The 26,999-nt window shown below is 59.0% G+C and overlaps 2 protein-coding genes across 3 annotated transcripts in view; one reads left to right on the top strand and one right to left on the bottom strand.

Moving 5' to 3' along the window:
* Positions 1 to 54: 54 nt before the first annotated feature.
* Positions 55 to 19,800, bottom strand: LOC120228828 (receptor-type tyrosine-protein phosphatase V-like). The gene is made up of 33 exons (XM_039227415.1): positions 19,743 to 19,800; positions 17,608 to 17,672; positions 17,204 to 17,252; positions 16,277 to 16,546; positions 15,846 to 16,109; positions 14,760 to 15,014; positions 14,438 to 14,671; positions 14,003 to 14,278; positions 12,761 to 13,033; positions 10,735 to 10,998; positions 10,257 to 10,523; positions 9,658 to 9,939; positions 9,221 to 9,361; positions 8,732 to 8,942; positions 8,180 to 8,247; positions 7,110 to 7,236; positions 6,935 to 6,982; positions 6,241 to 6,334; positions 5,970 to 6,060; positions 5,801 to 5,877; positions 5,119 to 5,253; positions 3,815 to 3,937; positions 3,092 to 3,252; positions 2,864 to 2,999; positions 2,418 to 2,485; positions 2,168 to 2,255; positions 1,972 to 2,050; positions 1,807 to 1,883; positions 1,539 to 1,667; positions 1,277 to 1,387; positions 1,007 to 1,167; positions 523 to 658; positions 55 to 301 (listed from the first exon to the last, which is right to left on the bottom strand). The coding sequence occupies exons 2-33, from the start codon at positions 17,662 to 17,664 to the stop codon at positions 242 to 244; spliced, it is 4,812 nt and encodes a 1,603-aa protein (XP_039083346.1). The 5' UTR covers positions 17,665 to 17,672; positions 19,743 to 19,800; the 3' UTR covers positions 55 to 241.
* Positions 19,801 to 23,766: 3,966 nt separating this feature from the next.
* The window catches only part of PTPN7 (protein tyrosine phosphatase non-receptor type 7), an 11,823-nt gene continuing 8,590 nt past the window's right edge, over positions 23,767 to 26,999 (top strand). The window contains exons 1-4 of one of the 2 annotated variants that reach the window (XM_039227412.1): positions 23,767 to 23,856; positions 24,957 to 25,130; positions 25,647 to 25,830; positions 26,130 to 26,211. In XM_039227412.1, the coding sequence (XP_039083343.1) occupies positions 25,009 to 25,130; positions 25,647 to 25,830; positions 26,130 to 26,211 (388 nt within the window). In that variant the 5' untranslated portion in view covers positions 23,767 to 23,856; positions 24,957 to 25,008. Of the gene's footprint in view, positions 23,857 to 24,956; positions 25,131 to 25,646; positions 25,831 to 26,126; positions 26,212 to 26,999 lie in introns of both variants that reach the window. The other variant, XM_039227411.1, reaches the window with a different exon arrangement.

Below are 26,999 nucleotides of genomic sequence, written 5' to 3'. Positions count from 1 at the left end.
CTTTGAGGCCATTTCTTTCCTCATTGGAGGGTGGACAGACAGACACACTCAGTCTCAGGCTGGAGCACATTCTTTATTGCTCATCCCTTCCCCTTCACGACACAGGGACGACACAGGGCCCAGTGTGCAAGGGGCCCTCCCAGCGAAACTGGGCCCCAGTGGGCTTGCTGAGGCTGATGGTCACTGCCCAGCAGGACACAGGCGTCTTCTGCTCCCATACAGCACAGTGACTGGTGCCGACTCATGGCAGCCCATCCGTGAGCGCGCTGTTCAGACAGTTGTAGAGGTAGATATACTGCTCCTGGGGGTGGGCATCGGGGTAAGGAGCCTCACCCTGCCTGCCCAAAACTGGTGCCGAAAGGCTCCCTTGTGACCCCTAACCCTTCGGGTTCCATCCGGGAGCATCATGGTCCCCAGCACTGCCTGGTGACTTCCCAAATAGTGCTGCCTACGGGTGGCTCCTAGAACCTTCCCTACCCCTTTACCCCCGCCCCCCACAACTAAGCCCTGGTGGCCTCTCACCAGCGTTGGGGTCATGAGGCCACAGGCCTGTGACTGCTGCAAGGCCACGCTAAAGATGTCCACAGTGCGCTCAGCCCCCGCCTGCTGCAGCAGCTGGTCCATCGCCAGGAAGGTGCCCAGGTGAGCCACACCCTTGCTGCAATTGACCTTGAGTTAAATAGGGTATGGGAGCAGGGGCAGGTGGGCAGTATAGAGAAGGCTGGGGTTCCCAGGTATATGGGGAAACCCAGCCTGGGCCTGGGGACTGGGAAAGGGACACTGGGCACCCAGTGAACCAGTCAGCTTGGGCCCAAGCAGGGAGGGGGTATATTCCTAAAAGATGTCATATTCCTGAAAGATATCCAGAGTAAGAAGGAGATGGGAGCATTGGGAGACTGTGTAGACTGACCCAAGCAGGGCTCAGTGAGACAGATGTGAGGTCCTGCCAGAGAGGCAGTGAGGGAGTCCCAGCACCCATGCCCCCCAGGCTTTTGTGCAGCAGCACCTGGAGTGGCTGAGCAGTGTGCCTGGCTTCATCGTGTCCCGAAAGCAGCACCGGCCCACGGCAGTCAAGAAGGGCAACAGGGTGGTGGCAGGGAGCTCCTGCCCTGGCTCCCAGCACGGAAACAGTAGCCTCTGCACCTGCCTCTCCTTACTGCTCTCCCCCTGGGGACAAAGACATTGGCATTGGTGCCAGGGAGAAGCAGAGGCAAACCAGCACAAGACTCTCCTCCACAGAGCCCACCGCCCCACACCCTGTGGCCCCAGCACCTACATGTGTGACCCTCAGGAGGGTACAGGGCCAGCCTGCAGCGCTGCTCTCAGCCACCCAGTGCACTGTCACCATGTCCATGACAACGGGCTGCTTCTCCGTTGGCCAGAACTCCTGTGGATCGGACCAAGTCCAGACTGCTTAGGCCACTTCCCAAGCTCTCTGCCAACACCCTGGTCACAGGCCAGCCACACCACAACCTCCCCCACCCACCCCTGCCCCAGCTCCTGAGGCTTCCCACTCTCTGTCTCTCTGGCCCCCTCACCTTCTCCCCGGTGTCAGGCGGGGACAGGGAGACCAGCACATGGGCCCCGTGCTCCCACACCAGCTCCCAGAGCTCCTCGGGCCCTGCAGGGCCAGTCAGCACAACGTGGTCGTGGCCAGAGGGCCCACCCTGCAGAGCACAACTCGCTGATTCCCAGGCACTGAGGGTGCCCCCTGCTTACCACAGCTCTAGGGCCCCCCAGAAACCCCAGCTCCAGCTTAAGAGGCACAAATGATCAGAGAGGGCAAGTAATAGGGCATCATCTCACTGGGAAGAGCCAGGCTTCGAGCATCTCACTGGGGGGGCTTTCCTCCATCGGAGAAGACCGCACTTGAGAAGAGTCATCTGAGGGAAGATGGTGACGGTGAGGTCGCCTGAGGCCCTCTCCCCGCCCCGGGCCCCGCCCAGCCACCCGCAGTCCGCAGGCACTCACAGGAGACTGTGCTGTGCTGCTCATGGCCAGGAGGGGGCGCGAAAGAGTCAGCCTCGTCCTTGATGGCCTGGAGCAGGAGCTGGGTGGGGGACGGGGGAGATGTGCATTGGAGGCTCGGCAGCACAGAGCCCACAGAAGTGCTGCCTGGGCAAGGACAGCCCGGTCAGCTGCCACCCATCCCTGGTTTGAAGCGCACCTTGTACTCTTTCAAGAAGCCGGCGTTGGCATTGGCCGCCCTCTTGGCGCAGGCCTGTGCAAAGTTCGTCACCGAGACGGGCTGGGACCTCGGGGAGGGGCGGAGAGGGGAGAAGGCACTCGGGGTTCCCCAGCTCCCGCTTCTGCTCTTCTCAGCTCTGCCCATGGACAGGATCAGGGACCTGTTGGAGGGAGGGCACAGGGGATCTGTGCCCCCACCCCACAAGGGCCCCGGGGGAGCTGCAACTCACTCAGGGGTGTCCGAGGGCCCTTCCAGAATCCTGTTCAGGAGGCAGCTGTGCAGGAAGATGTATTGGCTCTGGCAGGAGGAGGAGGAGTCGGTCCTCTAAGAGAGTATGGCCCAGCAGAGAGATCTCCCAAGGGCCCAGCCAGCAAAACAGGGAAGTGGGGAGCGGGGGTCCATTTGGGAACTTGCCCACACTGTGGCACAGAGTCAAAGCTAGGAGAGGTCTGCCCCACCTCCCCTTTGACAGAAAGGGAAACAGAAGCCCAGATAGGATGGTGACATGTTAGAGAGTCCCGCCCCCTGGAGTTCCTGGTCTTGGCCCCTCCAGGTTGAGGTGCGGCCTCCCTCTGCCCACCCACAGCTCCCCACCCCCTCCCCATCCCTGCCAATCCACCTCCTGCCCACTCCTTCAGGACCCTGGCTGCCCAGCCCAGCCTGCTGAGCCCTCACCGGGGTCTGGATCATGAGGGGCCGGTACAGCCGCAGCGCATACACCGCGTTGAACACGTCTACCGCCTGTTCCTCCTCCAGCTGCTGCAGCAGCCTTGACAGGGCCACGAAGGTGCCCGTGCGCCCCACACCCGCACTGTGGGGACAGCCCTGGGGCTAAGCCGAGCGAGAGGTCCCACAAGCCCGCCTCCCCTTCCTCCCTCAGCCTCTGCCCCCACCTGCCCTCACCTGCAGTGCACCAGGACCGGGCTGGTGCCCTGGGTGGCCCGTGCCTGCTCCCGCACCAATTCCACAAAGGTGAGCAGGGAGTTGGGGGCCTCAGGGACACTGTGGTCAGGCCAGGTGGTGAACTGCAGCTGCTTCACCCTCCGCTGCTGTTGCTGGGCAATCTGAGGAGGGGGAGGAAGGGGAGTGGGGGTCTAACCCCAGGGTCCCTCTGTTCAGCCCTTCAGCCTTCTTCACCAGATCCCTGAGGGCAAGGTGACTGATACCTCCACCCTCAGCATGGTGACAGCTAAGCCTGCCCCTCAGATCACATGCTTCTGGCGACCTCTTCCTTCTCCAGCCTCTCGGGTAGTGTCTGCCTATAAGGGGTGCCCAGGCAGAGGGGTGATGCCGATCCCCGGCTTTCCTGCCCCAGGAGCTCACAGCCTGGCAAGCAGATGGGCATAAGGGGTGAGGGGTGAAGCAGGAAGCCCTGAGCTGAGGGCAGGGCAGGCCAGACACTGTCACTTCACGCAGTTCTACCTTTGACGCGCTGTGTAGCTCCAGATAACACTTTAACCTTCCCAGGGCCTCCCTACCCCTCCCTAACCAACTTCCCTGGACAGCGGCTGAGTGCTTTCCACTCTCAGAAGGAAGGAGGCCTGGGGACACAGGCAGGGAGGCAACCTTCTTCGAGTCTCAGCTTGAATGCCCACCCCACCCTGCCCTGTCCCCTGGGGCACACACGTGCTGCAGCTGGAATTCCCTCTGGGTCCACTCTTCCTCGGGCTCCTCAGCCAGCAGGTGGACTGTGATGTGACCATGGGTGACGGGGGTAAGGTCTGCTGGCCAGTAATGTTCACACAGCACCTAGGGCCAGAGGGTCAGGGCAAGGGTGGGGGGTGGCCCAGCGTCATTACTGCCACCCTTGGTTTATCCGGACCAACCCTCCCCACCCATCTTTCTGGTCTCTGCCACCCTGTTATAATTCTGCTCTCTGTTCAAACCCAGCTCCATGGCCACCTCCTCCGGAAGCCTCTCTGCTCTGGTGGGCCTCCAGCATTGTCACCCCCACACCTCTCATATGACCCTTAGGGCTTTGAAGGCATCTGTTGGGCTCCTTTGCAAAATTGGATGGCTTTACTGAGGGCCGCCTGGCCTTGCCTCGCTGCTCCAGCTGGAGGACAAACCCAGCAGGTGCTCTCTCTGTCCCAGGGCTTTGCATCGAACAGGGCACAGAAGAGTCATCCACCAGGCTTGTTGAAAGAAAGGATGCAGAATGCTCTATCTTTGATGCCCACCCTGGGGCAGTTCATACCCCATCCTTTCTCCTAACTCCTTTGCCCCTCTCTGCCTAGAACAAGAGCAGGTGGAGACAACGAGACACAGCAGAGATGAGGGGCGCTTGGGTGGCTCAGTCAGTTAAGCATCAGACTCTTGATTTTGGCTCAGGTCATGATCTCATAGTTCATGGGTTCAAGCCCTGCATCAGGCTTCATGTTCACAGTGCTGAGCCTGCTTGGGACTCTCTCACCCTCTGTCTCTGCCTCTCCCCAACTTGCGCTTTCTCTCTCTCAAAATAGATAAATACAAACTTAAAAAAAAAAGAGGGGCACCTGGGTGGCCCAGTCGGTTAAGCGTCCAACTCTTGATTTCGGCTCAGGTCATGATCTCACGATTCATGAGTTCAAGCCGCACCTCGGGCTCTGTGCTGACAGCACAGAGCCTGCTTGAGATTCTGTCTCCCTCTCTCTCTGCCCCTCCTCCCCTTGCTCTCTCTCTCTCAAAAATAAATTAATTAAATTTAAAAAAAAGAAAAGAAAACAAGAAACAGCAGAGGTCAGAGGAAATGGAGTCAACCGGGGAGCTTGAGTTCCTGGTCCCTCTTCCTGCCTCCCCATTCTTGGTGGCCCTGGGGACCCCTCCAGGCCTGATTGACCTCTCTCCTGCCTAACCCACCTTTCCAGACCTAAGATAGCAAGAGGGTAACTCCTATAAGGGGAACATGCACCACCTAGTGGCCATTCTTGGAAACTGCAAGGCATGCTCACCCTCCCGTTCTCCATGCCCACAGTCAGCATGACAATGATTTGGACCTGTTGCTCCCACACAAGCCTCCAGAAGTCCTCCAGAGTTTTCTTGAGAGGCCCCTGGGTGGCAATAAATTCCTGCGGGTGCGTGTAGCCCTGCGAGTGTGGAAGACAGGAACATGTTGACTGGTGACACCTTGGTCCCCTGGGTTCCACCAAGCACACAGCAGAAAATGGGCCTTGTGTGATCTACAGGAGTGAGAATAATGTGCCTACACATGTGCACGTGACCACATATGTGCACCAAGAATTCAAACCAGAAGGGTGGCTTCAGAGACACCACCACCACCCCAGCGCCACATTGAAGGGGCATGGACCATGCTTGTCCCTTTACTATGGCAGTTGTCACACTAAGTGGTAGATGTGACACACACACGCAGAGCATGTGTGCCTGTGCACACACACGCACAGTGTGCTCCTTTGAAGGTGAGAATACAGGTAGACAGCTCTGGCTCCAACAGGCCCAGCACAGTGCCTGGTACACAGTAGGCCCTCAATAAATACCTGCTGGATCGACCTAAAGGAACACAAGCTGGGGATCTTTGTGGACAGCTACTACAGCTAGGGTAGGACAGCGTGTCCCGCAAGGCAGCCCGTCTCCCAAGCAGACACACCCACCGACAGCTCTGAAGGCGGCCCTTACCGGGATGAAGTTGGCATTGATGTAGTCGGAGTGGGGCTCTCCCTCCAGCTGAGTCAGCCTGACCCGGGAGTGATCATCTGCAGAGGAGAAAGCTGTGTGTGCCGTTCCCCGGGCCCACGCAGCCCCCCTCGTCCAGGCCCGGCCCTGGCCATCTGCTCCCGGCACTCACAGGGTAGCACATGCGGGTAACGGTTCTTGGAGGCATTGGCAGGGTGCTCAGCCTCCAGCCTGGGCTGCTCCTTGCCTACCTCCTTCAGCTCCTGCAGAGATTGGACCGGGCGCTCTTTTCTGAAGTGGACCCACCTCACCCCACAGCAGGAGAGGGACAGGGGTGGGGTATACACAGCTGGAAGCGCCCCCTGGACTTCAGGGCAAGCCCAGCCCAACCTAGGTGCCCCAGGTCCTCTCTGCTCCGAGCCTGAGGGCAGCAGAGGCCTCACCTCAAACTCCTGAAAGAACGCCTGGTGAGCATGGGCGCTCTTGGCCTCAAAGCTCTGCTGGAAGCTTTGAATTGGGATCGGTCGGTGGGTCCGCCTGGCGGGAGAGGGAAGGAGTGGGCCCACTGCAGAGGCCTGCCCTGAGCTCAGTGGGTAGTTGGCACACCCCCTGGCATGAAGCCAGGACGCATTTTTCCACACATGCTGATGCACAGCCTGGGCCGCCGAACCCCAGTGCAGAAAGACAGACAAGGGGACAGAGGGAGGAGGGCCGAGAAGACAGGATATATACGTGAAGGCCCCTCACTGGTTCTGAGGAGGGCTTCTGCGCACAGTCAGTGCTCACTGATGTCAGTTCAACGTGCAGCTGACTAGAGGGGCTCAGGAGGGACCAGAGGAGAGAATTACAGATCTAACATCACAGGGGAAACAAAGAGATTCGGCCTGATACGGTCCGAGTGGTTTGTCAGGGGTAAGGTGAGGACTGGGGTAGGTGAATTTGGAGGAGGGTGAGGAGGCTGCACGGGCCGAGAGGAGCCAGAAGAGCTCTAGGGTTGAGAAAGGCCTCATGCAGGTGTGACAAAGCTGGGAGGTGACTGACAAGGAGTCCCAGGGGCGCAGGCTGCTGGGGGGACTGGGCGATGCCACCTTGACCTGTGCCCAGCACGCCATCTGGGGACACGGGAAAGTGCCTCACCGCAGGTTGTAAGCGGTCAGCTCTTGGGAAAACCGATTCTTCTCTGCCCTGCAAAGGATGAAGAGGTGTGTGGGGGGTGGGGGGAGCCCAATGGGGCAGGGGCATGGGAAGCTACTTGGGGAAGAAGCCATTCCCCCCTCTGCCACGCTGGCCCCCAGCCTTCGCTCTCACTCACTTCTGCCCCTTCACCCTCCTCCAGCACAGCAGGCCCAGCAGGGCACAGACAGTGAGGACACAGCCCATCATGATGCCCACTGCCGCTGGGAGGGGCATGGCTGCTGCAGAGACACTGGCCCGGGGCTCTATAAAGAACAAAGGAAAGGTGGGGTATAGTAGCCTTGTCCCACTGCTCTGCAGTGACCGGACTTGAGAGCCTCTGGGTGGAGTGACAACCCCCCTCAGAAGTCCCATATCCCACCCCAAATGGCTGCCAAGGTGGGGGGGGGGCATCCTGCATGGGGACTGAAAATACCCAGCAAGCTCTCCCTGCCCCTGGCTTCTGAGCTTGCCCCAAAGGCTCTACTCCCCTCCCTGACATCCTCAAAGAAGAGAAGAGGGTAGGGACATGGCTTCCTGGACCTTCTAGAACTACACTGTCCAATATGGTAGCTACTAGCCCCATGGGGCTATGGGATGCTTAAAATATGGCTACTGCGAATTAATATTTGCTGTAAGCATAAAATACAAATAGCATTTCAAAGACTTAGTAATAAAAAAAGAATATAAAGTATCTCATTAAGATTCTTTCACTGGTCACACGTTGGTATGATAATATTGATATCTTCGTTTAAATAAAATGTTATTAAAATTAATTTCACCTGTTTATTTTGACCCATTTCACATAATTAGGGAATATTAAGCTACATATATGGTTCCCACTTGCGACTTGCCTTACGTTTCTGCTCTAGAACCTCAGTGGCCTGGGAGCGGCAACACATAGGGGGGCCATGCAGGAAGGTAGTCGGATCGTGGGCAGTGACAAAAACCATTTCATTAATGCCTCGGCCTCTCCTACTTGCCCCCGCAGCCCACCCAGGCCAGGCCTGGTGCCCAGCGGCACCTTCATCACTGGCTCTGGGTCACCCAGCTCTGCTGGGCAGGACAAACCCTCCCTGGGATCCAAGCTCAATCCCACCTGGTGCTGATTGGGGAGAAGCCTCAGAACCGGGGTGGAGGGGGGGGTGTCCCAGCACTCTTCCCCTGCCCCAGGGCCCAGCTGGAACCCTAGTCAGGTGGCCACCCTACCTGAGAAGGCAGAGAAGGAGATAATGGTCTCCAGAGGGCTGTATCTGGTAAAGGCCACAACACTGAACCTGGGGCAGAGAGACAGGACCTTCTGTTCTGAAGGGACAAACAAAGAGGGCGAAGCCCCTCCCAAGAAACTGAGTCATTAGCAATAGACACTCAAATAGCGGGGGCGCCCTCACACCCACCTGTTCAGAGGTTATGTGTCACACTACCTGAACAAGCTACTCCTGACTTCTCTTCCATCTTCCCTTCCCTATTCTGACAGCAAGAAGCCCTGGAACAGGTACCTAAGCATCCCTGAAAAGCTGAAACAGAATCCATCCCCCCTTTTCTTTCTGAAAAAAGAACCATGTAACAGATGGGTGTTCTCCTTTTTGCCTTGCCTACCAGGAAGCCCGGTCAAAATAACTCTGTGGACCCTTATGGGCCAACCAATGCTTTCTCTTTGTAAGTCAGTCCAGATCTTTTGTGGAGGGAATGTGCAAATAGCCCATCAGTGACACTTAAAATGCACCCCCACACACCCCTCCCTTCAGTCTCAGCCCTCACCGATACTGAGAATCTGGCTTGAGTGGCCCATTACATATCTCCTGGGACTGGCCACAGTCCTCTGTACCCATAGGCACCATCCAGGATCTCGGCAGAGCCCAGGGCCCTGGGTAGAAGGGGTTGGGAAGCAGGATGGCCAGGTACGAGTCATGTCCTCCATAGTAGTGGTCATACCACGTGCGGTTGATGGCTTCCTGGGGCGGCCGCACCACTGCAGAAGAATAGGAAAGGGGAAGAGCCGGGTCAGCGTGGGACCGAAGCCTCTCTCCCTGCCCACAAAGCAGCTACCCTATTTCTGTAGCATGTTCCCACCATGCATAGCACAACATCAGCCCTACCTTCAAGAATGTTCTGGGTCTCTCTTCCTACTCCGGCATTCATGCCAGCTGCAGGCATTTCATCTTAGCAGTCTAGTATCTGGACCACCGCCCCCCATCCCACACTGGGCAAGAGCCAGGGTCTCTTGTGCCCTCCTGGCCCAGAACTCACGTGACATGTTGGTGGAGGCAATGATGCCATACCACTGGATCTGCCCGTCGTCCTGGCCAAACATACCCCGTGTGATCATCACACCCATCCCCGCCTCGGGCTCCAGCTGGGGGGCTGTCACTAAGTCTGGGGCGTGCCAGCCTGGGGATGGAGAGGAGAAGCGTGAGGTCCTGACTGGGTGCCAATCACCAAGGGCAGGGGCCGTGCTGTCACATCCCCAGCACCCCTTACAATGCCTGGCAACCAGTGCCCGATGGGCACAACTAAATAAGAACTGGGAGACCCCGGTGTCTGGATCAGGGCCAGGGGAAGGCTGGAGGGAGGAACAGGGAGAGCCCCGGGCAGGGAGGGCCACGGCAGTGAGGACCCCAGCGGGTGATGTTGGAGGAAGGCTAAGGGAGCCGAGAGGGGCTCCAGAGACCATGGAAAGTGCTCACCCTCTGCAGAAGTGGCACACAGCAGCGTGACCACACGGCTCCACAGACCATTCCTGCCCAGCACGGTGAGACTGATGCGATAGGAAGTGGCAGGCAGCAGGCCGGGCAACAGGAGGGCGTCCCCAGACGTGTTGGCCTGGAAGATGACATGAGCGTGCCCTCCAGCAGCCAGATGCTCTGCCACCACCAGACAGGTGTCCACGTCCCCCGAGGGCACCATCCAGTGCAGGGCCAGGCGAGTGGCCTCGGGCCGGCACTGCACATCTTTCACGGGGCCAGGCTCTGCAGAATCAAAGGTTCTGCGCTGTGTGGGGGTCAGTGCACCCCAAGCGGCTGGCATCCGGGGCAGCAGCCATCAGAATCAGCAGGTACAGAGGGACTGGGCATTTATGTTCACAGGAAGAGGTCCCGGCTACGCAGAGAAACAGCTCCTCTTTTGGGCATCGTTGCCCAACTAAACAAGCACAGGAAGCATATCCCCACGGAAGGCAGGGTTGAGCCCCCTCCGGAGAGGAGCAGGTGGCTTGGAGGAGAATGGGCAGGGCCCCAGCCCGGACTGAAGCCTGCCGCTCCTCCTCCCCCAACACGTGCCAACGTACCAACAGGCAGCACCACGGGGTGAGTGGATGCCTGGAGTGGCCCCGCCTGGCACAGCACCGACAGGGAGAGAGAGCGTCCAGGTGTGAGGTCCCTTAGAACGAGACGGGCTTGGCCGAGCGCCAGGGGTTGCTCCCAGGAGAGGTGTCTTGCCTCTGAGAGTTGGGCATGGCACACCCCCTGCCCCAAGGGGCCACTGGCCCAGGCCAGGTTGATTACAGCACTGCCCGCCTGCATCGACACCAACAGCTCATTGGGCATGAGCGGGACTGTGGAGGGAAGGAGAGGCGTGATGCAAGGCTGCTGGCCTTGGCCCTGAGGGCCCAGTGCATGAGGCCACAGGTTCACTGGCTCCAGGCAGGGCCCTCAGATGTGAAATTTGGGAAAAGGGACCAACATGGGGGGTAAGAAGAGAATCCAGGGCTCTCAGGGGCGGCCCTCCCCACGTCTCCTGCCCTCGTTGCATTTCCCTCCACTCACAGGTCCAGCCAGAGGCGTTGGCGGCTGCGGTGCGGAGAGGCCCAGCCTGCGACACGATCTCCACCTCGTACTGAGTGCCTGGGGTCAGGGCTGAGAAGCTTGTGCTGTCCACCTCAGCTCCCACGGTGCTGGCTGCTGCCTGGGCACCCGCCTGGTACAGAGTCACCTGGTAGCCGTCTCGCGCCCCGGGAGCATGCACCCAGGATGCTCGGAGCTGGGTGGGACCTTCAGGGGTCACATTTACCAGAGGAGGGGCGAGGGGGGCTGTGGGGAGAGCAAGATATGGGAAGGTGGAGAAGAAGAGAGGTGCTGTGGGCCAAACTACGTCCCCCCAAAATTCATGTTGAGGTCCTAGCCCCCAGAATATGACTGGGGGGGGGGGATAAAATCTTCAAAGAAGTAATTAAGTACCGAATCCCCTATGACCCTAGGGAACCCTAATCCCCTATGACCTGGGTACTCATAAGAAGAGGAAATTTGGACACAGTCATGCATGGAAGGAAGACCATGCGAGACACAGGGAGCAGGGGGCCGTCTGCAAACCAAGGACAGGGGCTTGGGACAGATCCTGGGCTGGAGGCTCTCCGAAGAAACCAATCTCGCCAACTCACTGATCTCAGACCTCCAGCCTCTGGAACCGTGAGAGAGTAAATTTTTGCTGTTTAAGCCCCCAGCCCAAGGTGCTTTGTTTGCTACGGCTGCTGGACACACTAATACAGAAGAAAAGAATGCAAACCACATCTCTGGGTCCTTCTTCCCTCCTGTGTCCCTCCATCCTTCCCAGTCGGGAAATACCAGCTCAGGCTGACAGCAGGGGTGGCTCATTAACATCTGCATTAACACATTAACCCCTCCCCCTCCCAAAGCAGCCAGCCCTCCCGGAGGCAGGGCTGGGTGGGACAGCCCCAGCCCCTGTACCCAAACAGCTTTGCAAGACCCCCTAAGTGACTGGGCAGGTTCTCAAGGACAGACAAAGTTTGGGGGCCCAAGCAGAGCCCCTTCACTCTTAGCCAGAGCACAGCCCCTGGAGTCACATAAGCCTGGCCCAGTCACCTAGCCAGCACCTCCTTTGCAAATGGGGAAACTGAGGCTCAAAGAGGTACGATGTTTGCTCTAAGGACTGAGTCATAGCTAAATCCCAAGTCTCCTGCTTCCTAGCAGGAGGTCTCTCCAGCTTCCTCTGAGACCTCCCTGAGGTCACATGGCCCCCCCGGGTCACCACATTGGAGAAGGATGATGCTGAGGGCGGGGAAAGGGCGACAGCAGCTATACTTTGGCTCTTGCAAGAACACAGCAGCACACAGAAAAGGCAGAAGGAACGAGACCGGTGTGAGAGGGAGCCTCCAAACCCAGGTCTATGGCTGTGGAGGGCTCCATGGGAGGAGAGAGCTGTGCGTTGTGCTGCGTGGTGTCTAAGTGCGTGGCCCTCCCCTGCCCCTCTCTGGAGGCTAGTATGCGGCTAGGAGCACAGACTGCCTCACAGTGTCGGAAATGGAATCCCAACTCCTCACTTAGGGCTGATGGGAACCCAGGGCAAGTTACTTTGCTTATCTGTGCCTCGGTTTCCTCATCTGTGAAATGGGCAGAGCCATAGTAGCCACCTCCTAGGCTGCTTGCCATGAGGAGGAAATGAGAGAACATGGGGAGAACACTTAGCTAAGGGCCGGGTAAACACCACCATCGCCATCAAACACTCCCAGCCCGGGGGTGGGGGGGTTCGAGGCCGTGTCCTGGTCCCATCCCCACTGCTCCCCACCCCCGCACTGGCCATATGAGAGCCTGGAGAGTGGCTTGGTGCAGCCACTGTAGGGGCGCAAGCCTCTGGGGTCTGCCCACTTTCCAGATCCCTGGGGATTCCCACTTAGGGATGTGGGATCTCCTGGTGCCTAGAGATCAGGGAACAACTACAGTCAACCTAGCTCCCTGCCCACAGATGACAAAGAGGTCAAGGGGAGGACACAGGGCCCCCGGGGAATGCAACCAGCAAGGGTGGCCAGGAAGGGAGGGGTGTGCAGGGGACACTCACGCGTCCAGCCGGTGGCATTGGCGCTGCTGCTCTCATCGGGGCCCCGCGAGGTGGCCAGCTGAACCAGGAACTCGGTGCCTGGGGGCAGCTGGGTCCAGGAGAAGTTCCGGACCTCAGGAGCCAGAGCCTCCTTGTTTTCCAGAGTCAGGGGCCTCAGGCGGTAAAGCCACAGTTGGAAGCCATCCCTGCCCCCCAGCGGGGCACTCCAGGAGGCAGTCAGGGCAGGAGGCTGGGTGGCAAGGCCCAGGCTCAAGTTGGCAGGAGGAGCAGGGACTGCAAGTTCAAGGAAGAAACAGATTTGGAATGACCCAAACCCCCTGCCATTGTCTTCCCTGCCTCCCTGGCCCCATTACCTGTGCCCTTCTCCTGCCAGCCTATAGGCCAGCCTACAAATCCAGCTTCCTCCCCACACTGGCAGCTCCTTGAGAGTGTGCTGCCTGACTCCCAGGGTCCTCACAAGACCCAGCACCCACCTAAATGTTTAGACCTTTGGGCCCTGGTCTCTAGCTCATCTGCTGACATTCAGTGCCCTCAAGCTCATTCTCTCTCTCTCTCCCTCTTTCTCTCCCTCTCTCCCTCTCCTCCTCCTTCTTCCTCTCTCTCCTGAGGGCCTTGGTCCATGCTTAGCCTCTCCATAAAGCCCCTTTCTGTCCTACTCAGACTACAGGCTTCTCAGCTCACTCTCCTTCTCCTTCTCCTTCAGGAAACTTTCCCTGATTCCCTAAGCAGGCTTCCCTTCTGTTCTTTAAGTCCTACAAGATCAGACTGAACCACATAAAACTCCATTAGTCATCAGTTTTCACCTATAAGAAAACAGTGGCATGTGCATATTCCCATCACACATTTCTGTTTTTATATGATATATAAAATAATACACATTACATATGCATGTGCACGTATGTATATTTATACGTACACATATGTTTATATATTCTCTGTTTATTTGTCCATATTCTTAGACTGTCTTGTTCATAATTTTTAGCCTCAGCACCTACCCCATACCTAAAAATGGGAAACATTCACTAAATGTTTGTTGAATAGATGGATAGATGGGTGGATGGCGAACAAGATGGTAGGAGGTGGAAAATGCTTGCAAAATGATTCCTGAAAGGCCCACCCTGGATGGACACGGGACCCTCTACCTCAAGAGGATGCGCACAGAAGAGGAGGCGGTAAGGGCAGCTGGGCCCCTCCCCCACTGTCCTGGGCCGGCCTCCCCAAGGCTGCAGCCTGGGAACTCACGGGTGCAGGCACGAGTCTTCTGGACGGGGGAGCTGAGGTTCCCTGCCCAGGTCCACACTGACACAGTGTAGCAGGAGCCGGGCACCAGACCCCTCAGAGTCAGGCTGGAATCGTCGGGTCCCAAGTCGATAAGACTGCCTGGTGACCTCTGGCTGCCCTCCAAATGCCAGGTGACCCTGTAGCCTTCCTGCCCCCCTGGAGCTGGGGCCCAACCAATGGTCAGGTCAGAGGGGCTGCCCCTGCCAGTGACGTCCAGTGACTGTGGTGCCAGCAGCTCTGAAGAGAAGGACAGTTTGGTAAGGGGGCCATATTGTGTCTGTGGCCCCGTGAAGCCCCTTCCCAGCTCTCCTGAGCCTCCCCTCTACCCAGATTTCCCTCCCCAGAGCAAGGCCTCCCCCCACCCCAGGGCCAGGGGACACAGTGGCTGGCACTCACTTGTATGGCCTGTGGGGCTCTGGGTAGTGTTTCTCAGAGAGGAGCCAATGTCCACCCCAGGCCCCAGCTCATGCAAAGCGACCTGCATGGTAGCAGATGGCACGGAGCTGTTTCCAAGGAGGCCGGGGGTTCCCTCAGTGTAGGGCAGTGCCTGCCTCCTGGGTTCCCTGGTGGCCGTCAGCCCATCCAGCTGCAGCGCGGTATCATTGCTTTGTCTGGGCTGGGCAGCAGAATCTGCAGAGGGTGCAGATTCAGGAGACTGAGAACCCAGCAGGTGCCCCCGGAGAGGACCTCACCCTATTCCCCACCAGCCCAGACTCACCGTTGAGCCAGGCACTGGCCCGGGCCCAGGCATCATAGGGCCCAGCCAGGACCCCCAGCTCCAGTGTGTAGGGTCCAGTGGGCAGGGGCCCTGAGAATGTGGCATTGAGGGCTCCAGGGCCCAGTGTGGCGGTCTTTTCCACCTGCCCACTTAGCCTGAGCAGGTAGCCATCCCGGGCACCAGGCCCCACCTTCCAGCTTGCCCAGAGTTCCAAGGGCAGGGGAATGAGCACCAGGTCCAGGGGCACAGAAGGATCTATGGGTAAAAGAAGCAAATATGTGCAGAAAGACCTAAATGGTTGATAAGAAAGATCCTACCCTCCCTGTGCCAGCTTCTTTGTCTAGCTTCTTTCTCCTTTCTCTCCAGAGGCCAGCAGCTACCATCTGCCACGTTCTGGGTGAATTCTGGGATCGGGCCACAGACAACAGTAACAGAAATAATAACGCATCAAGACCAAGGATGTATATGCCAGCAGGGCACCAAGCACCCTACATGTAGTATCTCACATCTACTCCCCACAACGCTGCAAAGCGGGCACTATTATCACCACCCCGTTTTAAGGAAACAAAGTAATTCATCCAAAGACCCACAGCCAGTGAGTGGCGGAAATGAAATTCAGAATCCAGGCAGCCTGGGTCCTCCACCCTTCACCACCGCACGACCGTGCTTCTCTGAGCATCAACGTGGGCTCTGCAGACACTTAGCCCAGGCTGAGATGGGCTTGGTCATTCACAAGCTGCTTGACCTTGGTTCCCTCCTGTCTGCAAACCTTGGCTCCCTCTACCCTCCGCTGGGGATGATATGCCTGCGTGGGGCTGGTTTGAGGACTAAATGAGATGATCTGCAGGAACGCACAGCACAGCGGCTGGCACATGAAGGCTTCGAGTGGTGACTATGACACCGCCACCACCTCTCTAGGCGGGCACCTGCCGGCAGCCAACAGGAGGGGCACTCCCTCCACGCCTCATCCCTTCCCCGCAGGGTTCCAAATGAATCTCCCCTCCACCAGTTGTATCTCACCCACTCAGCCAGAGAAGAGCTGAGGAGCCTCTGCTATAACCCCGAGCCCCCTCCCCAAGCACTCACAGGTCCACTCGGTGACGTTGGGCCCTGCTGCCTGTTGGGGCCCAGCAACAGCACTGAGCGTCAGCTCATAGGGGGTGCCCGGAGAGAGGTGAAGGAATGTGTGATTGGAGACCCCCCGTCTGACTACTGCAGTCAGGCTGGTGCCCTCCAAGAGGTTTGTGAGCATGAGGTGGAACCAGGCTGCCCCTTCAGAACCGTTCCAGGCAGCTTGCAGGGCACTGGTACCCAGGCTATGCAGCGCCAGCTGGTGGGGAGACACGGGGGCTGGAAGAAGGATGGAGAGAGCAAGGTCAGGCTTGAGAATGAGCCCCGGCGTAGGATCCCGGCACCAGCCCCGGCAGAAGGGAAAAACAGAAGCCCAGCTATATAGGGGCAGGGCTGCCCAGGAGGCTCTGGGTTGCCAGATGGGCCTTGCCAGGTGCCTGTCTTACCTGTCCACTGGTGGGCGCTGGTCTTCGCCTGGAGGTTGCCAGCCCAGGAGGTAACCTCCAGAACATACTCACTACCTGGTAGGAGGTTGCTAAAATTGCAGGACAGGCTGCCTGGCGGCAGGGAGATGTTATGTGCCAATGTCTGGGATTCTAGGTGGTAGAGGAGAAGCTGGTAGCCATCCTGCGCCCCGGGGGCAGCATCCCATGAGGCCTCGAGGCTGGATGGGCTCCCAGAGCTATGGAGCTGCAGGTTGCAGACAGTTGATGGGGCTGCATCAGAAGTAGAGAGAAGCACCAAGTTCAGGCCCAAAGGGGCATCATCCCTGTGCTTCAAAGGCTTCTAAATGGGTCACTGTGCCAGGTCCTCAGAGAAGTTGCCCTCCTTGGCTACGCTGACCTGTGCCAACCCTCCAGGACAGTTACCTCCTGCTTGGACCCTTTGCAATGTCTGCACTCTACGCCCCCCACCTCCGCCACACACCAGTGTGGGCAGTGAGGGTGATGGTGGCACTCTACCCACAGGGCCCCAGGGCAGTCACTTCCAGCAGGTAGCGTCTTCCTGGCACCAGGTCCCGGAACTCAAAGCTGGATGCGTTGATGTGGGCCTGGACCTGCAGCCCTTCTGGAGAGCCCAGGGGACTCAGGTGGGTGAGGCAGAGGGCATGGCTGAACTTGTCTGGCCCTAGAGCTCCCCAGCTCAGGAAGAGGCTAGTAGGCCTCCCCTGGCTGCTGACATTCTCTTTCAGAGGTGGTCCTGGGAAAAAGGGGTACATTCAGAGTCTCCCGGTACCCTTTCTCCCCTAAAGAAGGAGGGAAGGCCAAAAAAAGGGGGGAGCCAGAGCGAAGACAAGGCCTGACATGGGGAAATCAAGCCTACACCCCCACTCCCTACCTGGCAGACCTCCTTCCCCCACCGAAGACACCTACCTCCACGCTCTCTGTCTGGGCTCCTTGCCAGGGTGTGACACTCATCATCCTATGGGAAGGCGGGGGAGGAGGGTTGAGGCAATGGGCAGAGGGCTCTGGGGTCTGTGAAAGCCAGCAGGGGACAGGGCCAAGATCGGAGAGAAGGCTGTCCTCTTGTCCGGCACTCCCCCAGACAGGAACAAAAGGGCATCACCCACAGGCACACCCAAAGTTCGGGAAGGAGCCCCGTGCAGGCCGAAGCAGTTTGTTCTTGCTGTCTGTCCTCTGAGCCAGCGGCTGGGAAGGAGCAGCCTCTGCTCTGCTTAATGCAGACCAGCTGTGGGGCCCCACAGAGAGGTGGGAGCCTGGACGGGCCCCGGAGAACAGCTCCCCAGCCGCCCGCCTGCCCCCAGGACCCACCTTACCTGGGCCAAGAAGCCCTGGATCCAGAGGAAGACAGCGAACAGTACTGAAGGCCTCATTCCGATGTCTGTAAAGGAAAGTTAGGAGGTAGCAGGGGAGGAGCTAGTACCCCCAACCCTCCCCTTGCCCCGCTGGCTGGCGGGCTGGCTGGCGGGCGGGCAGATGGACGGGCAGGCGGGCAAGGGTGGGAAGGCCAAGTTTCAGGGAGATGGCAGGCAGCAGGCAGCCAAAGAGCAAGGGGGTGCCTCTCACCCTGGACCCTAACCCCTCCGCACACCCCTAGCCTTGGCAAGATTCCGTGAGGGAAGAGAGACTCCAGCGCCCAGAAGGTAGAAGGGCACTGCACCTCTTGGGCTGCAGACAAGCCCACCTCTCCCTCTGCCTCCCCCGCCTCCACCCCTCCTTCAGCAGTTGACTTTCCAGGGAGGTCTCAGGAAAGACCAAGGCAAGGGCCAGCCTCTCAAGTGGGCACACAGAGCAAAGTGGGCACACAGGACACTCCCTGACCCCAGAGAGGAGTGTGGTTCTGTTGGCTCTATCAACACGTGGCAGATGGGTAGAGTGTCTGTGTTCGGTCGGGGAAGGGAAAGGAGGGTCCACATCGTGTGGATGTGTTTTGCTGCAGAATGGATGGACCAGCTGTGGGTGAGTGTCCCCCTCTGTGCATCCATGTGGCACCACTCCCGTGTGGACAGAGGCACAGGAGCACAGCCTAAAGGCCCTGAGTCACAGCGATTATAGATCCAGAAGAGCCCCCCTGCCCTCAGGCCCCATCTGTTCCCACACCCTCACTGCCCAGCTGATCTCCAGAGAGAGGAAGAGCCCAGACCAAGAAGCCAAATCCTGCTCCTAACCCCCCAAATTAGGGTCCTGTCAGCTCGGAGCTCCCTGAGGAGCTACTTAAGTCTCTAGAATGTTTGTCTGACTTCCTCCCACGTAGATCGGTGGTGCCCACCCCATCCCTGCCCAGCCCCCAGCCCCCAGCAGGCTGCAGGCAAGGGGAGTTTTGCTAGGCTTGGCCTAGAAGCAGGTCTGCTTCATTCCAGCCTAAGGCCAGGTACTTACCTGGAACTGCTCACCCATGTGTCCCCACCCCAAGGCAGCTGACAGTGGCGAGGGGAGGGGGAGGCAGAACAGAAGGGGAAGAAATGGCTCTGGGCCCTGGGAAAGGAGCCCAGGACTCAGACGCTAACTCAGGAAGTGGAGAGGGGGACTATGCAGAAAACAGGCAGGTATAAAAACTGAACAGCAAGACTGCTTCTTGGGAGCCAGGCTCTCAGGGGCCAGCCCCAGGCAGGAGGACAGGCCCGTAGAGAAACCCACTCAGCCTCCCACTGGCTCAGTTCAGAGCCAGGGGCTGCCTGTCCTTCCCCCACTCCACCCGGCCCCAAACCTCAGAGCCACCCACCCCGGTCTCTGGATAGGGGCCTGGAAACTGAGCACTGCAGACTCATCAGATTTTCCAGGCTGTGTGTGTGCGTGCATGCGTGTGTGTGTGTGTGTGTGTGTGTGTGTGTGTGTGTGTGTACATTCATGCCTGTGCTCTTTCAAAGGGGGGCAGGGGGGCAGAGAGCAACTGGGGAAACTGATATTAAAGGAGAAGTTCCCAAGAGGTGGGGGAAACATCCTGCCCTTGCCCCTTCCCCCTCCCGCCTCACCTGGGGCACCTCACTTTGCTCTTTCTAGCAGAGTCTCAACCAGCAGCAGCAAAGGGGAAAAGTAAGGTTGGAAACATCTTAATTCCGCATCTAAGAGAAGCAATGTGGCGAGGCGTGGTTGTAGGTAATGGGGGCAGGGGATTTTGGACCCTGCTTGAGAGTCGTCACAAAAGGGACCTGTTGGGGACAGCACAGACTCCACAGCTAGTCCTGTGGACAGTCCTGGAGGAGGCCCCTGGCTGTAGAAGGCACACCTGGCAGCCCCGGCCCCCGCCAGCCTTGTGGACAGAAGAGGGGGCTCCAGGGGATAGAAAGGTTCTGACAGACAAGATGCAACCTCCCCAGACTAAGCCTCTCCATTCAGCAAAAACAGTACCACAAAGGCCGTGTCTCCTGCCCAGCAACCACTCCCACAGACAAACCCACATCCTCTCCCTAGAGAACTCATGGGGTCCTCCTGAGATCTCGGAGCACCTTACCGGTTCCTTCTGGAGAGAGCCAGCCAGGAGGCAGAGGAGGGCAAGGACAGGTCCAGGCATCCCGATTCCCAAACGCGAGCCAGCCTGGTCTCTTCCTGCAGCTGTCCCACACAGCTCCTTTCCGGCCCTCCCCCTCCTCTCCCAGGGCCTGAAGCCAGGCCTTGGGCACCCCCCACACCGGGGGGGGGGGGGGGGGAGATAATCACCAGGCAGGAGAGGGGCAGGGTGGATCCGGACAGCCAAGTCTCCCACTCTTCCTCCCACACCTCGGGGAAGGTCACCAGGGAGGGGGTAGGCCTAGATCCCTCTGACCAGGCTGTGGGAAGGCAGCAAGGGACCGGAGGCGGCAGCCTGCTGAGACGTGTGCGTGTGCATGCCGGCAGCCTGGGCACGCGTGTGGATGGACATGCTGTGTGCGTGCACGTGTGCGTGAGCCGTGAGGATGTCCATATTAATCAGAGTGGATGGGCACGCATGGGCATCCGTGTGTCCATGGGGGCATCCAGGGACATCGTGGAGAGGGAGGGGGACAGGAGGGCCCCAGGAAGGAAGGACCATGTTGTAAAATAGATGTCCGTTTCCCCTGCTCTAGGCTTGGGAGAGAGGGAGGGACTCTCTTCTGTCCTAAGGTCAGGGACCTGAGTTCCAGCAACCTGGTAAAGAATGCGGCTCTTTCCTGGATCTCCGGGCAGGTTGGCCCCGGCTCCCCAGATGCCGAGGTGGCCTGAACCACTGGTCCTTCAGCCAGCTGGTATGGGGTATGGGAAAGTCCCTTGCACTAGCAGGTACCCAAAAGGTGTCAGGGAAACTGGGTCGGGCGGGGGATGGGCTTCCGGGATGGCCAGGACAGAAGCAGGGCCCCAGGGCATGCCAGGTGGGTCTCCTTCTTCCTTCAGATTTCACATCAGCTGGCCCAGACACTGCCACACTTCCTAATGGCAATTCTCTGCCCCACCCACCAAGGGCCTCCTCCAGTGTGTCCCTGCCTTCTCCTGGATCAGCCCTCGCAGTTCCTAGCCCTCTGTATCTCTGCCTCCCCCACTCAGCCAGGCAGGGGGCAAGCAGGGGCCTGTAACACTGCGGTGGAAGCTGGCCTAGGCTGGCCCAGGATTTGGGGGGTGAGGGGTGGGGGTGGAGGAGGACATACGATCCTAGGGCTTCTCCAGAGAGGAATGAAGAGGTCTAAGGACGGGAGCAAGACCTGTGGAGAGTGCAGAACCCAGGAGTCCTGGCCCCCAGCAGCAGGCCCCATACCCAGGAGCCTCCCCTTTGGAATCTTACAGGGTGATGGCCTTTGACTCTGGGGCTCAAAGCAGCCTGGCCTGCTCCCTCAGTGCCTCCAAGGAACAAGAACTTCTGGGAATTCCAGATACAGCTGCCCCTGCAAGGGGCTTCTCATACCGGAGGCCGGAGGGGGGGCACTTGTGGCTGGCAGTGCCGGGACTAGGGAATGACAAGAGGAAGGGGGCAGTGTGCCCAGGCAGCTCTGTGCCTGTAGGCTAGCTGGACAAAGTGAGGGGCCTGTGGGAGAGGAGACAGGGACTCTCCCACAAGACACCACTCCCCTGGCCCCCTCCCCTGGCCACCTCTCCAGTGGACAGCATCTGAGCAGTTCAGAGGCTCAGCACCACTGGACGGATCAGAGAGGTGCTAGGCTCATCCCTCCAGGTAGGGAGGAACCTGATGTGGAGACTGAGCCTCTGGGAGGTTCAGTAACACACCCAAGGTCACACAGCTAATGGGCCACAGTTTAGATTCATTGCTCACGGTCTTACTGACTTTCAACTATTGCTATCCTTTTTTGGAGTCAAGGGTGGCTGGAAGCTAAATCCCAACTCCAGAAGGCAAATCAGTGGCTGGAGTGATGAAGGGTTTGTGAGCTGTCTGGGGCAGCTCCACCTTAGGGACAGGGAAGGTTCTGGGGGTCCAGTCACTCCCAGGGAACTCCAGGCCTTCCCCCATTCCAGCAGCCTGGCTGGTCTGGGGAGAAGGCGCTCTAGGGCATCTTGGCGCATCTAAGGCTTGTGGGTGGTGCCCTCAGCCCTCCAGAGCTCTAGCCCCACACCTCTTCAGATATCCAGGCATTTCTAAGCAGAGGGGAAGAGGGGGAGGCAGGAGGCAAGGAGTGACTATTCCCTCAACCCCAAACACACCCAAAGGGAACTGAGAGATCCGCCGGGTCTTGCCTAACGTTATTACCCCCACCCCCAACACCAACTACCTCTCCCACCTCCTGGCCCCCAGTCTCCTAGCTCTCCACCCAAGAGCTCGGCTCCCAGCTCCTCAAACTGCCGCTGCCTAGGGAGGGTAAGAGGGCGTACCCGAGGCCAACAGGGCTGAGACCCCGGAGACCTGGTGGAAACCTGGAGGCACTGGCGGACCAGTGGGGGAAGGCTCTGCCTGCTTCCTCCTCCCCACCCCTGTGGTATCCTAGCTTCCTGTTCTTGATAACAATCAACAGCTTGGCCCGGTGGGGGTGGCTTTCTTTCTAATCCCCTCCTGCCCTCTTCTTTGATCCTCAGGGCCCCATTGCCCATTAGTGGAGATCCTGGTTGGCCTGGGGGAACAGTTGAAGCAGAGGCCAGCCTCGGGTCACTTTCCACAGGTTGAGCAGGGATTCCCAGGCTCTCCTGCACCCCCCCCCCCCCCCCCCCCCCCCCCCCCCCCCACACCCAACCACCACCACACCCTGTTCTGGGGACCAGAGTCAACGACTACTCCAGCTCTGATCAGCCTGCTATCAGGCAAACCACCCAATCCCCAGAGTAAAGGAGGGTCCAGGACCAGCTGGGCCCTGAGGGGCTCAGAAGGGAGCCTGTTCCTGGTGGCCGCTCCCAGGAGCGAGGACGGGCGCTGGGAGGCCTCCAGAGCTCCAGAGGGTCATCCCAACCCTCCTCCCCCACGGGCCAGCCGCAGGCCGGCACCCTCCCCACCGCCCCTCCAGTGTGCCCACCCCCTGTGTCTATTGTAAACCATTTCTTTTCTGCTGTCACCATTTGACAGCTGAATCAGTAGTGGGAGGAAGAGAGAAGACAAGGATTGCGCGTGTTGGGGCCAGGAAAGGAAGGGTGTTTGGAATGTTACAAGGGAGAAGAAGCTGCAGCGAGCATGAACCAGCCGGGCTGCTGGCCAGCAAGGGGCCTGCCGAGGCGAGGCAGGGGCAGGGGTGGGGGACCTTGGAGTCGTGGACGTGGGGGTCACTTCCTAGGCCCCAGGCATCCAGGTGCCCCGGAGGCGAAGAGACGTGAGAGTCCCCCGGTGTGAGGGCCAGAGATTGTCCACTACCTGTAAGTCTTCTGAATAGATGTTAGGATTCAGGAACGAGGCCTGGAGGGGCTGCGCGCCAGGGAAAGCCCCCCAGACTCTTCTACGAGCTGCTTCTGCCAGCTACTTCCCAGCTGGTCCATCTCAAACCGAGGCAGCTGAGAGCTGGGCTGTGGCTCAGGCCCTCAAGCTGACCCTTCTGGTCTGGCCTGGGCTTTCGTGAAGCGGGGATACCTGCTTCCTCTCCCCGCTACCGCACTCCAAGTCCGCACCCACGTCTTCTTTGAGAAGGAATAACCTGTGCTGGACCATGAACTCCCAAGGCTCAAAGGGGCAAGGGCTTCCGGGACTAAGGCTTCGAGGTAAAAGCAGAGGAGTAGAAATCAGGGTGTGGACAAGGCCAACTTGAACAGGAACAACTTGGCGGTCCATGTGGCGCTGCATGGAGCCGGGGGTCAGCTGAGCTCTGTCCAGTAAGCGGGCAGAGGCTTGGTGTGTTGAAGACCCGGAGGAGAAACAGACGGGGAGCAAGAGAGCTTGGGAGCTAGGGGAACCAGGGAGGTCAGGAACGGTTGGGCCTCAGTCCCACCCCAGGGAGCAGGACCTTCAACCATGGCAGAAGTGCTGGCACACGGCCAGCCCTCCCCCAGAGGGGCACAGGCAAGAGCCACCGACCCCTGGCTGTGGCTGCGGGCGCAGGAGGGCAGCGTGCAGCTGGGGTGTGCGTGGGTGGCAGCAAGGAGGGGCAGAGGGAGGAAGCTGGCTTCCTGAAGCCTCCTCAGCCTCAAAGACCGACCAACAGACAGACAGACAGCTGGTGAGAGGCAGCCTGGGGGACACAGCTGCTTCAGTAAGTACCTGAATGGGGGGAGGAGGGGCCCCTGTGGTCCTGGGGTGGTGTGAACCCTGGGGAGATGGGAGGGCATCTCCAAGGCGGGTGTGAGTGAGGTTGCATTGGGTGCTATAGGGCCTGGCTGGTGAATGGGTGCTGACCCAGCTGATATCCCCGAGGTGGGGGGTAGGGTAGGGGAGCCGCGGGGTGGGGTAGGGGGCTACAAAGACAGCAGAGGCTAACGAACCCCTTTCTGCTTTGGGAGAACCTCTCTCTATCACCCACATCTGCACAGGGCCCCGCTCTTGTCCCCTCACCTCCGTCCCTCCGGGCTTTGCAACTCTAACACCGCCCCCGCTTCTCAGAAGCTGTGACCTGGCTCTGGAAGATAGGGACTGTCCCCCAGGAGGAGATGGCCCCACCACCTCCATGCCCCCTCTTGTGCCCCCAGCTGTCGCCTCACCATGCGCTGTCGCTCAAGGGCTTGGTGAGGCCATTTCCTGTGACGGTTACAGAGGCGGGAGATGGGGGGATGGGCAGAGGAGGAAGGAAACAACCCCCCCCCAACAGCTTACCTCCCTGGATAGAGACCCCAGAAGCCAGAATGGACTCGGAAGCTGCCAGTGGTTAGGACAGGGTCTATAAGGGTCCCCAACTGGCTCCAAGGCTACGAGAGGCCTTAAACCTCTCATGTCAGAGAAGGCCTGGACTAGAAGTGGTTTCTGTGAGCCTTCTCTCTCCCTTCTACACAGAACATATCATTTGTATTTCCTCCCTTGCCTTCTTTCACTTGAGCCCCAACTTAGAGCCCCTTGTACTCCCGCTTCGGGTGGCCTCTTTTCCCCTCTCTGGCTCCTTCCGCAGGCTTTCCTGCCCTCCCCCACAGTCTTTACCCCTTGTCTGGCCCCTACTCCAACCTCAGACTGCCCACCACCCTGGGCCCCTCCGTAGAGATCCTGGCCTTCCCACAGTGAAAATGGCATTGCTACTGGGAGAACAGGAGACACCCCAGTAAAAACAGAGGTACCAGAAAGCAGGCAGCTGGCCGGGACTTGGGAGCCTGCTCCTGGATGGTCAGACAGGCCAGAGGTCAGCAGCTGAGGGGCTCTGTCTTTCAGGTGAACCTCATGGCTGAGTGAGCCTCCCCTGGGCCCAGCCCCCCACCCCAGCATGGTCCAGGACCACGGGGGGTGCTCCAGAGCACAGCGGCCAACCTGCTCCTTGGGGGCAGCCATGACCCAGCCTCCACCCACCAAAGCACCAGCCAAGAAGCATGTGCGGCTGCAGGAGAGGTGAGTTCTTTCCTGAGAGTGGGGGGCCTGTCCAGCCCTGAGACTGTGCCCCGTTCCTTCCCTCTGCCCCTCCAGCTCTGACAGCTGGGTCCAGAGGGCCCTCAGCTGTTGCCTCCAATCTGGAAAGGAAACCAAACGTGTTCATTTGCATGTCCTTTACATGTCTGGGGCATAAAGTTTCATGTCAGCCTTGAACCTGCTTCCCAAGTTGGGCTGAGTAGCCAGTCATTCCCCTGCAGCAGGGCTGTCTTGGGTCTAGATGTCGGTCTGAGCTTTAGGGGCCATGAAGGAATGGGCAGGGGTGGGCAGTTGGAGAGGGCAGTTGGGTTCAAGGCTGCCCCAATCTGACTGACAAAAGAAGGCCGTGTAGCAGGGGCCTGAGCCCTTGAACCCACTGGGCCTGTGGGTCAAGGGGCAGACAAGGAGCAGTCTCCTGAGACGCATCCTAGAACAATACTAATGGCCAGAGCGGCAATGTTCTTGGGTGCTCACTAGGCACTGGTTGTCTGCCTGCAGGCGGGGCTCCAATGTGGCTTTGATGCTGGATGTGCGGTCCCTGGGGGCTGTGGAGCCCATCTGCTCAGTGAACACACCCCGGGAGGTCACCCTACACTTTCTGCGCACAGCTGGACACCCCCTTACCTGCTGGGCCCTGCAGCACCAGCCGCCCAGCCCCAAGCAGCTGGAAGAGGAATTCTTGGTAAGAACTCGGGGTCTCCTCCAAGTCCATGTGCCCTTAGGAATCAGAGACAGCCAACTGGTGCCACCCTATTATGGGTACTGCAGGGACACCTCCTCTTTGGGACCTCAGGACAGAGAATCCTAGGGCCCAGGGAGAAAACCGCCCCGTGCCCCGTCTTCTGCCCTTCACCCCTTCCAGACCTACTGAAGGCAGGAGAGAAGAGCAATGGCCCAGCTTTACTAGATAAGGGGGGGAGGGGGAAAAAGGGGACTGGAAAGTATATCAGCTATTCACTCATTTCCTCCCTCTGCCAGAAGATCCCCTCAAACTTTGTCAGTCCTGAAGACCTGGATATTCCTGGCCACGCCTCCAAAGACCGATATAAGACCATCTTGCCAAGTAAGGACTGCGGTGGGCAGCGAGGGAGGTGATGCTGGCCCTGGGGCTGGACAGGTCCAGAAGCCTCAGCCCAAGGAAGAGCTCCCTCACCCGGAGCGCTCTCTTTCAGCAGAGAAATACCAATACCATGCCCTGGCTGGGCAAGGGGCAGCCAGAATCACAACCACAGTAAGGATACAGCAACTCATATTTGCAGACGTTTACCGTGCGCCAGGCAGTGCTGGGAGTCGCGGATATTAACCCATTTCTCAAAATCCATGGAGTGGTTTGTTATTACTCCCATTTTTGAGGCCATGGAGTCACAGAGAAGTTGCCTCGGGGGCATCACTTGCCCGAGGCCACAGCTTCTCTTTCCTCTTCCTCTGTTGTGGGAAATGCCCAGCCGAGGTCTGTAGTGTCAAAGGCACCATCAGGATGGCTCCCAGAGAGAGGGTTTTGAGCAAGTCAGGTGTGGGGGGTCTGTAAGAGAGAGGGGACAAGTTTGTGGATGGGAGTCCTGGGGCTGTAAGGGGTTGACCCTACAAGCTCGAAGGGCCCAGGGATCAGCACCTCCTACTTTGCAGAGGCAAGCCTGAGACCCTTAGAGAGTTTCTACCTTCCCCGCTCAGAGAAGCCTGGCTTGGCCAACCCACCCCAGCATCTCCAGTCTGGAGGCCTTGGCTCACCACTCCCGGCTCCTGCGGTGAGACAGCCATGGGCCCGCAGGGGCGGGTCAGCACTCATCCAATAAGGCGGAGGGAGCAGCCCTTGTTCTCAGTCTAAGTCTAACCAGCTTCCCCCACACCCCC

This window comes from Hyaena hyaena, unplaced genomic scaffold (assembly GCF_003009895.1).
Source record: "Hyaena hyaena isolate Hyena2069 unplaced genomic scaffold, ASM300989v1 scaffold_28, whole genome shotgun sequence".
In the NCBI taxonomy this organism is placed as follows: Eukaryota; Metazoa; Chordata; class Mammalia; order Carnivora; family Hyaenidae; genus Hyaena; species Hyaena hyaena.
Note: the sequence above shows the minus strand (reverse complement) of the source record. Positions and strands in the feature narration are given on the sequence as shown.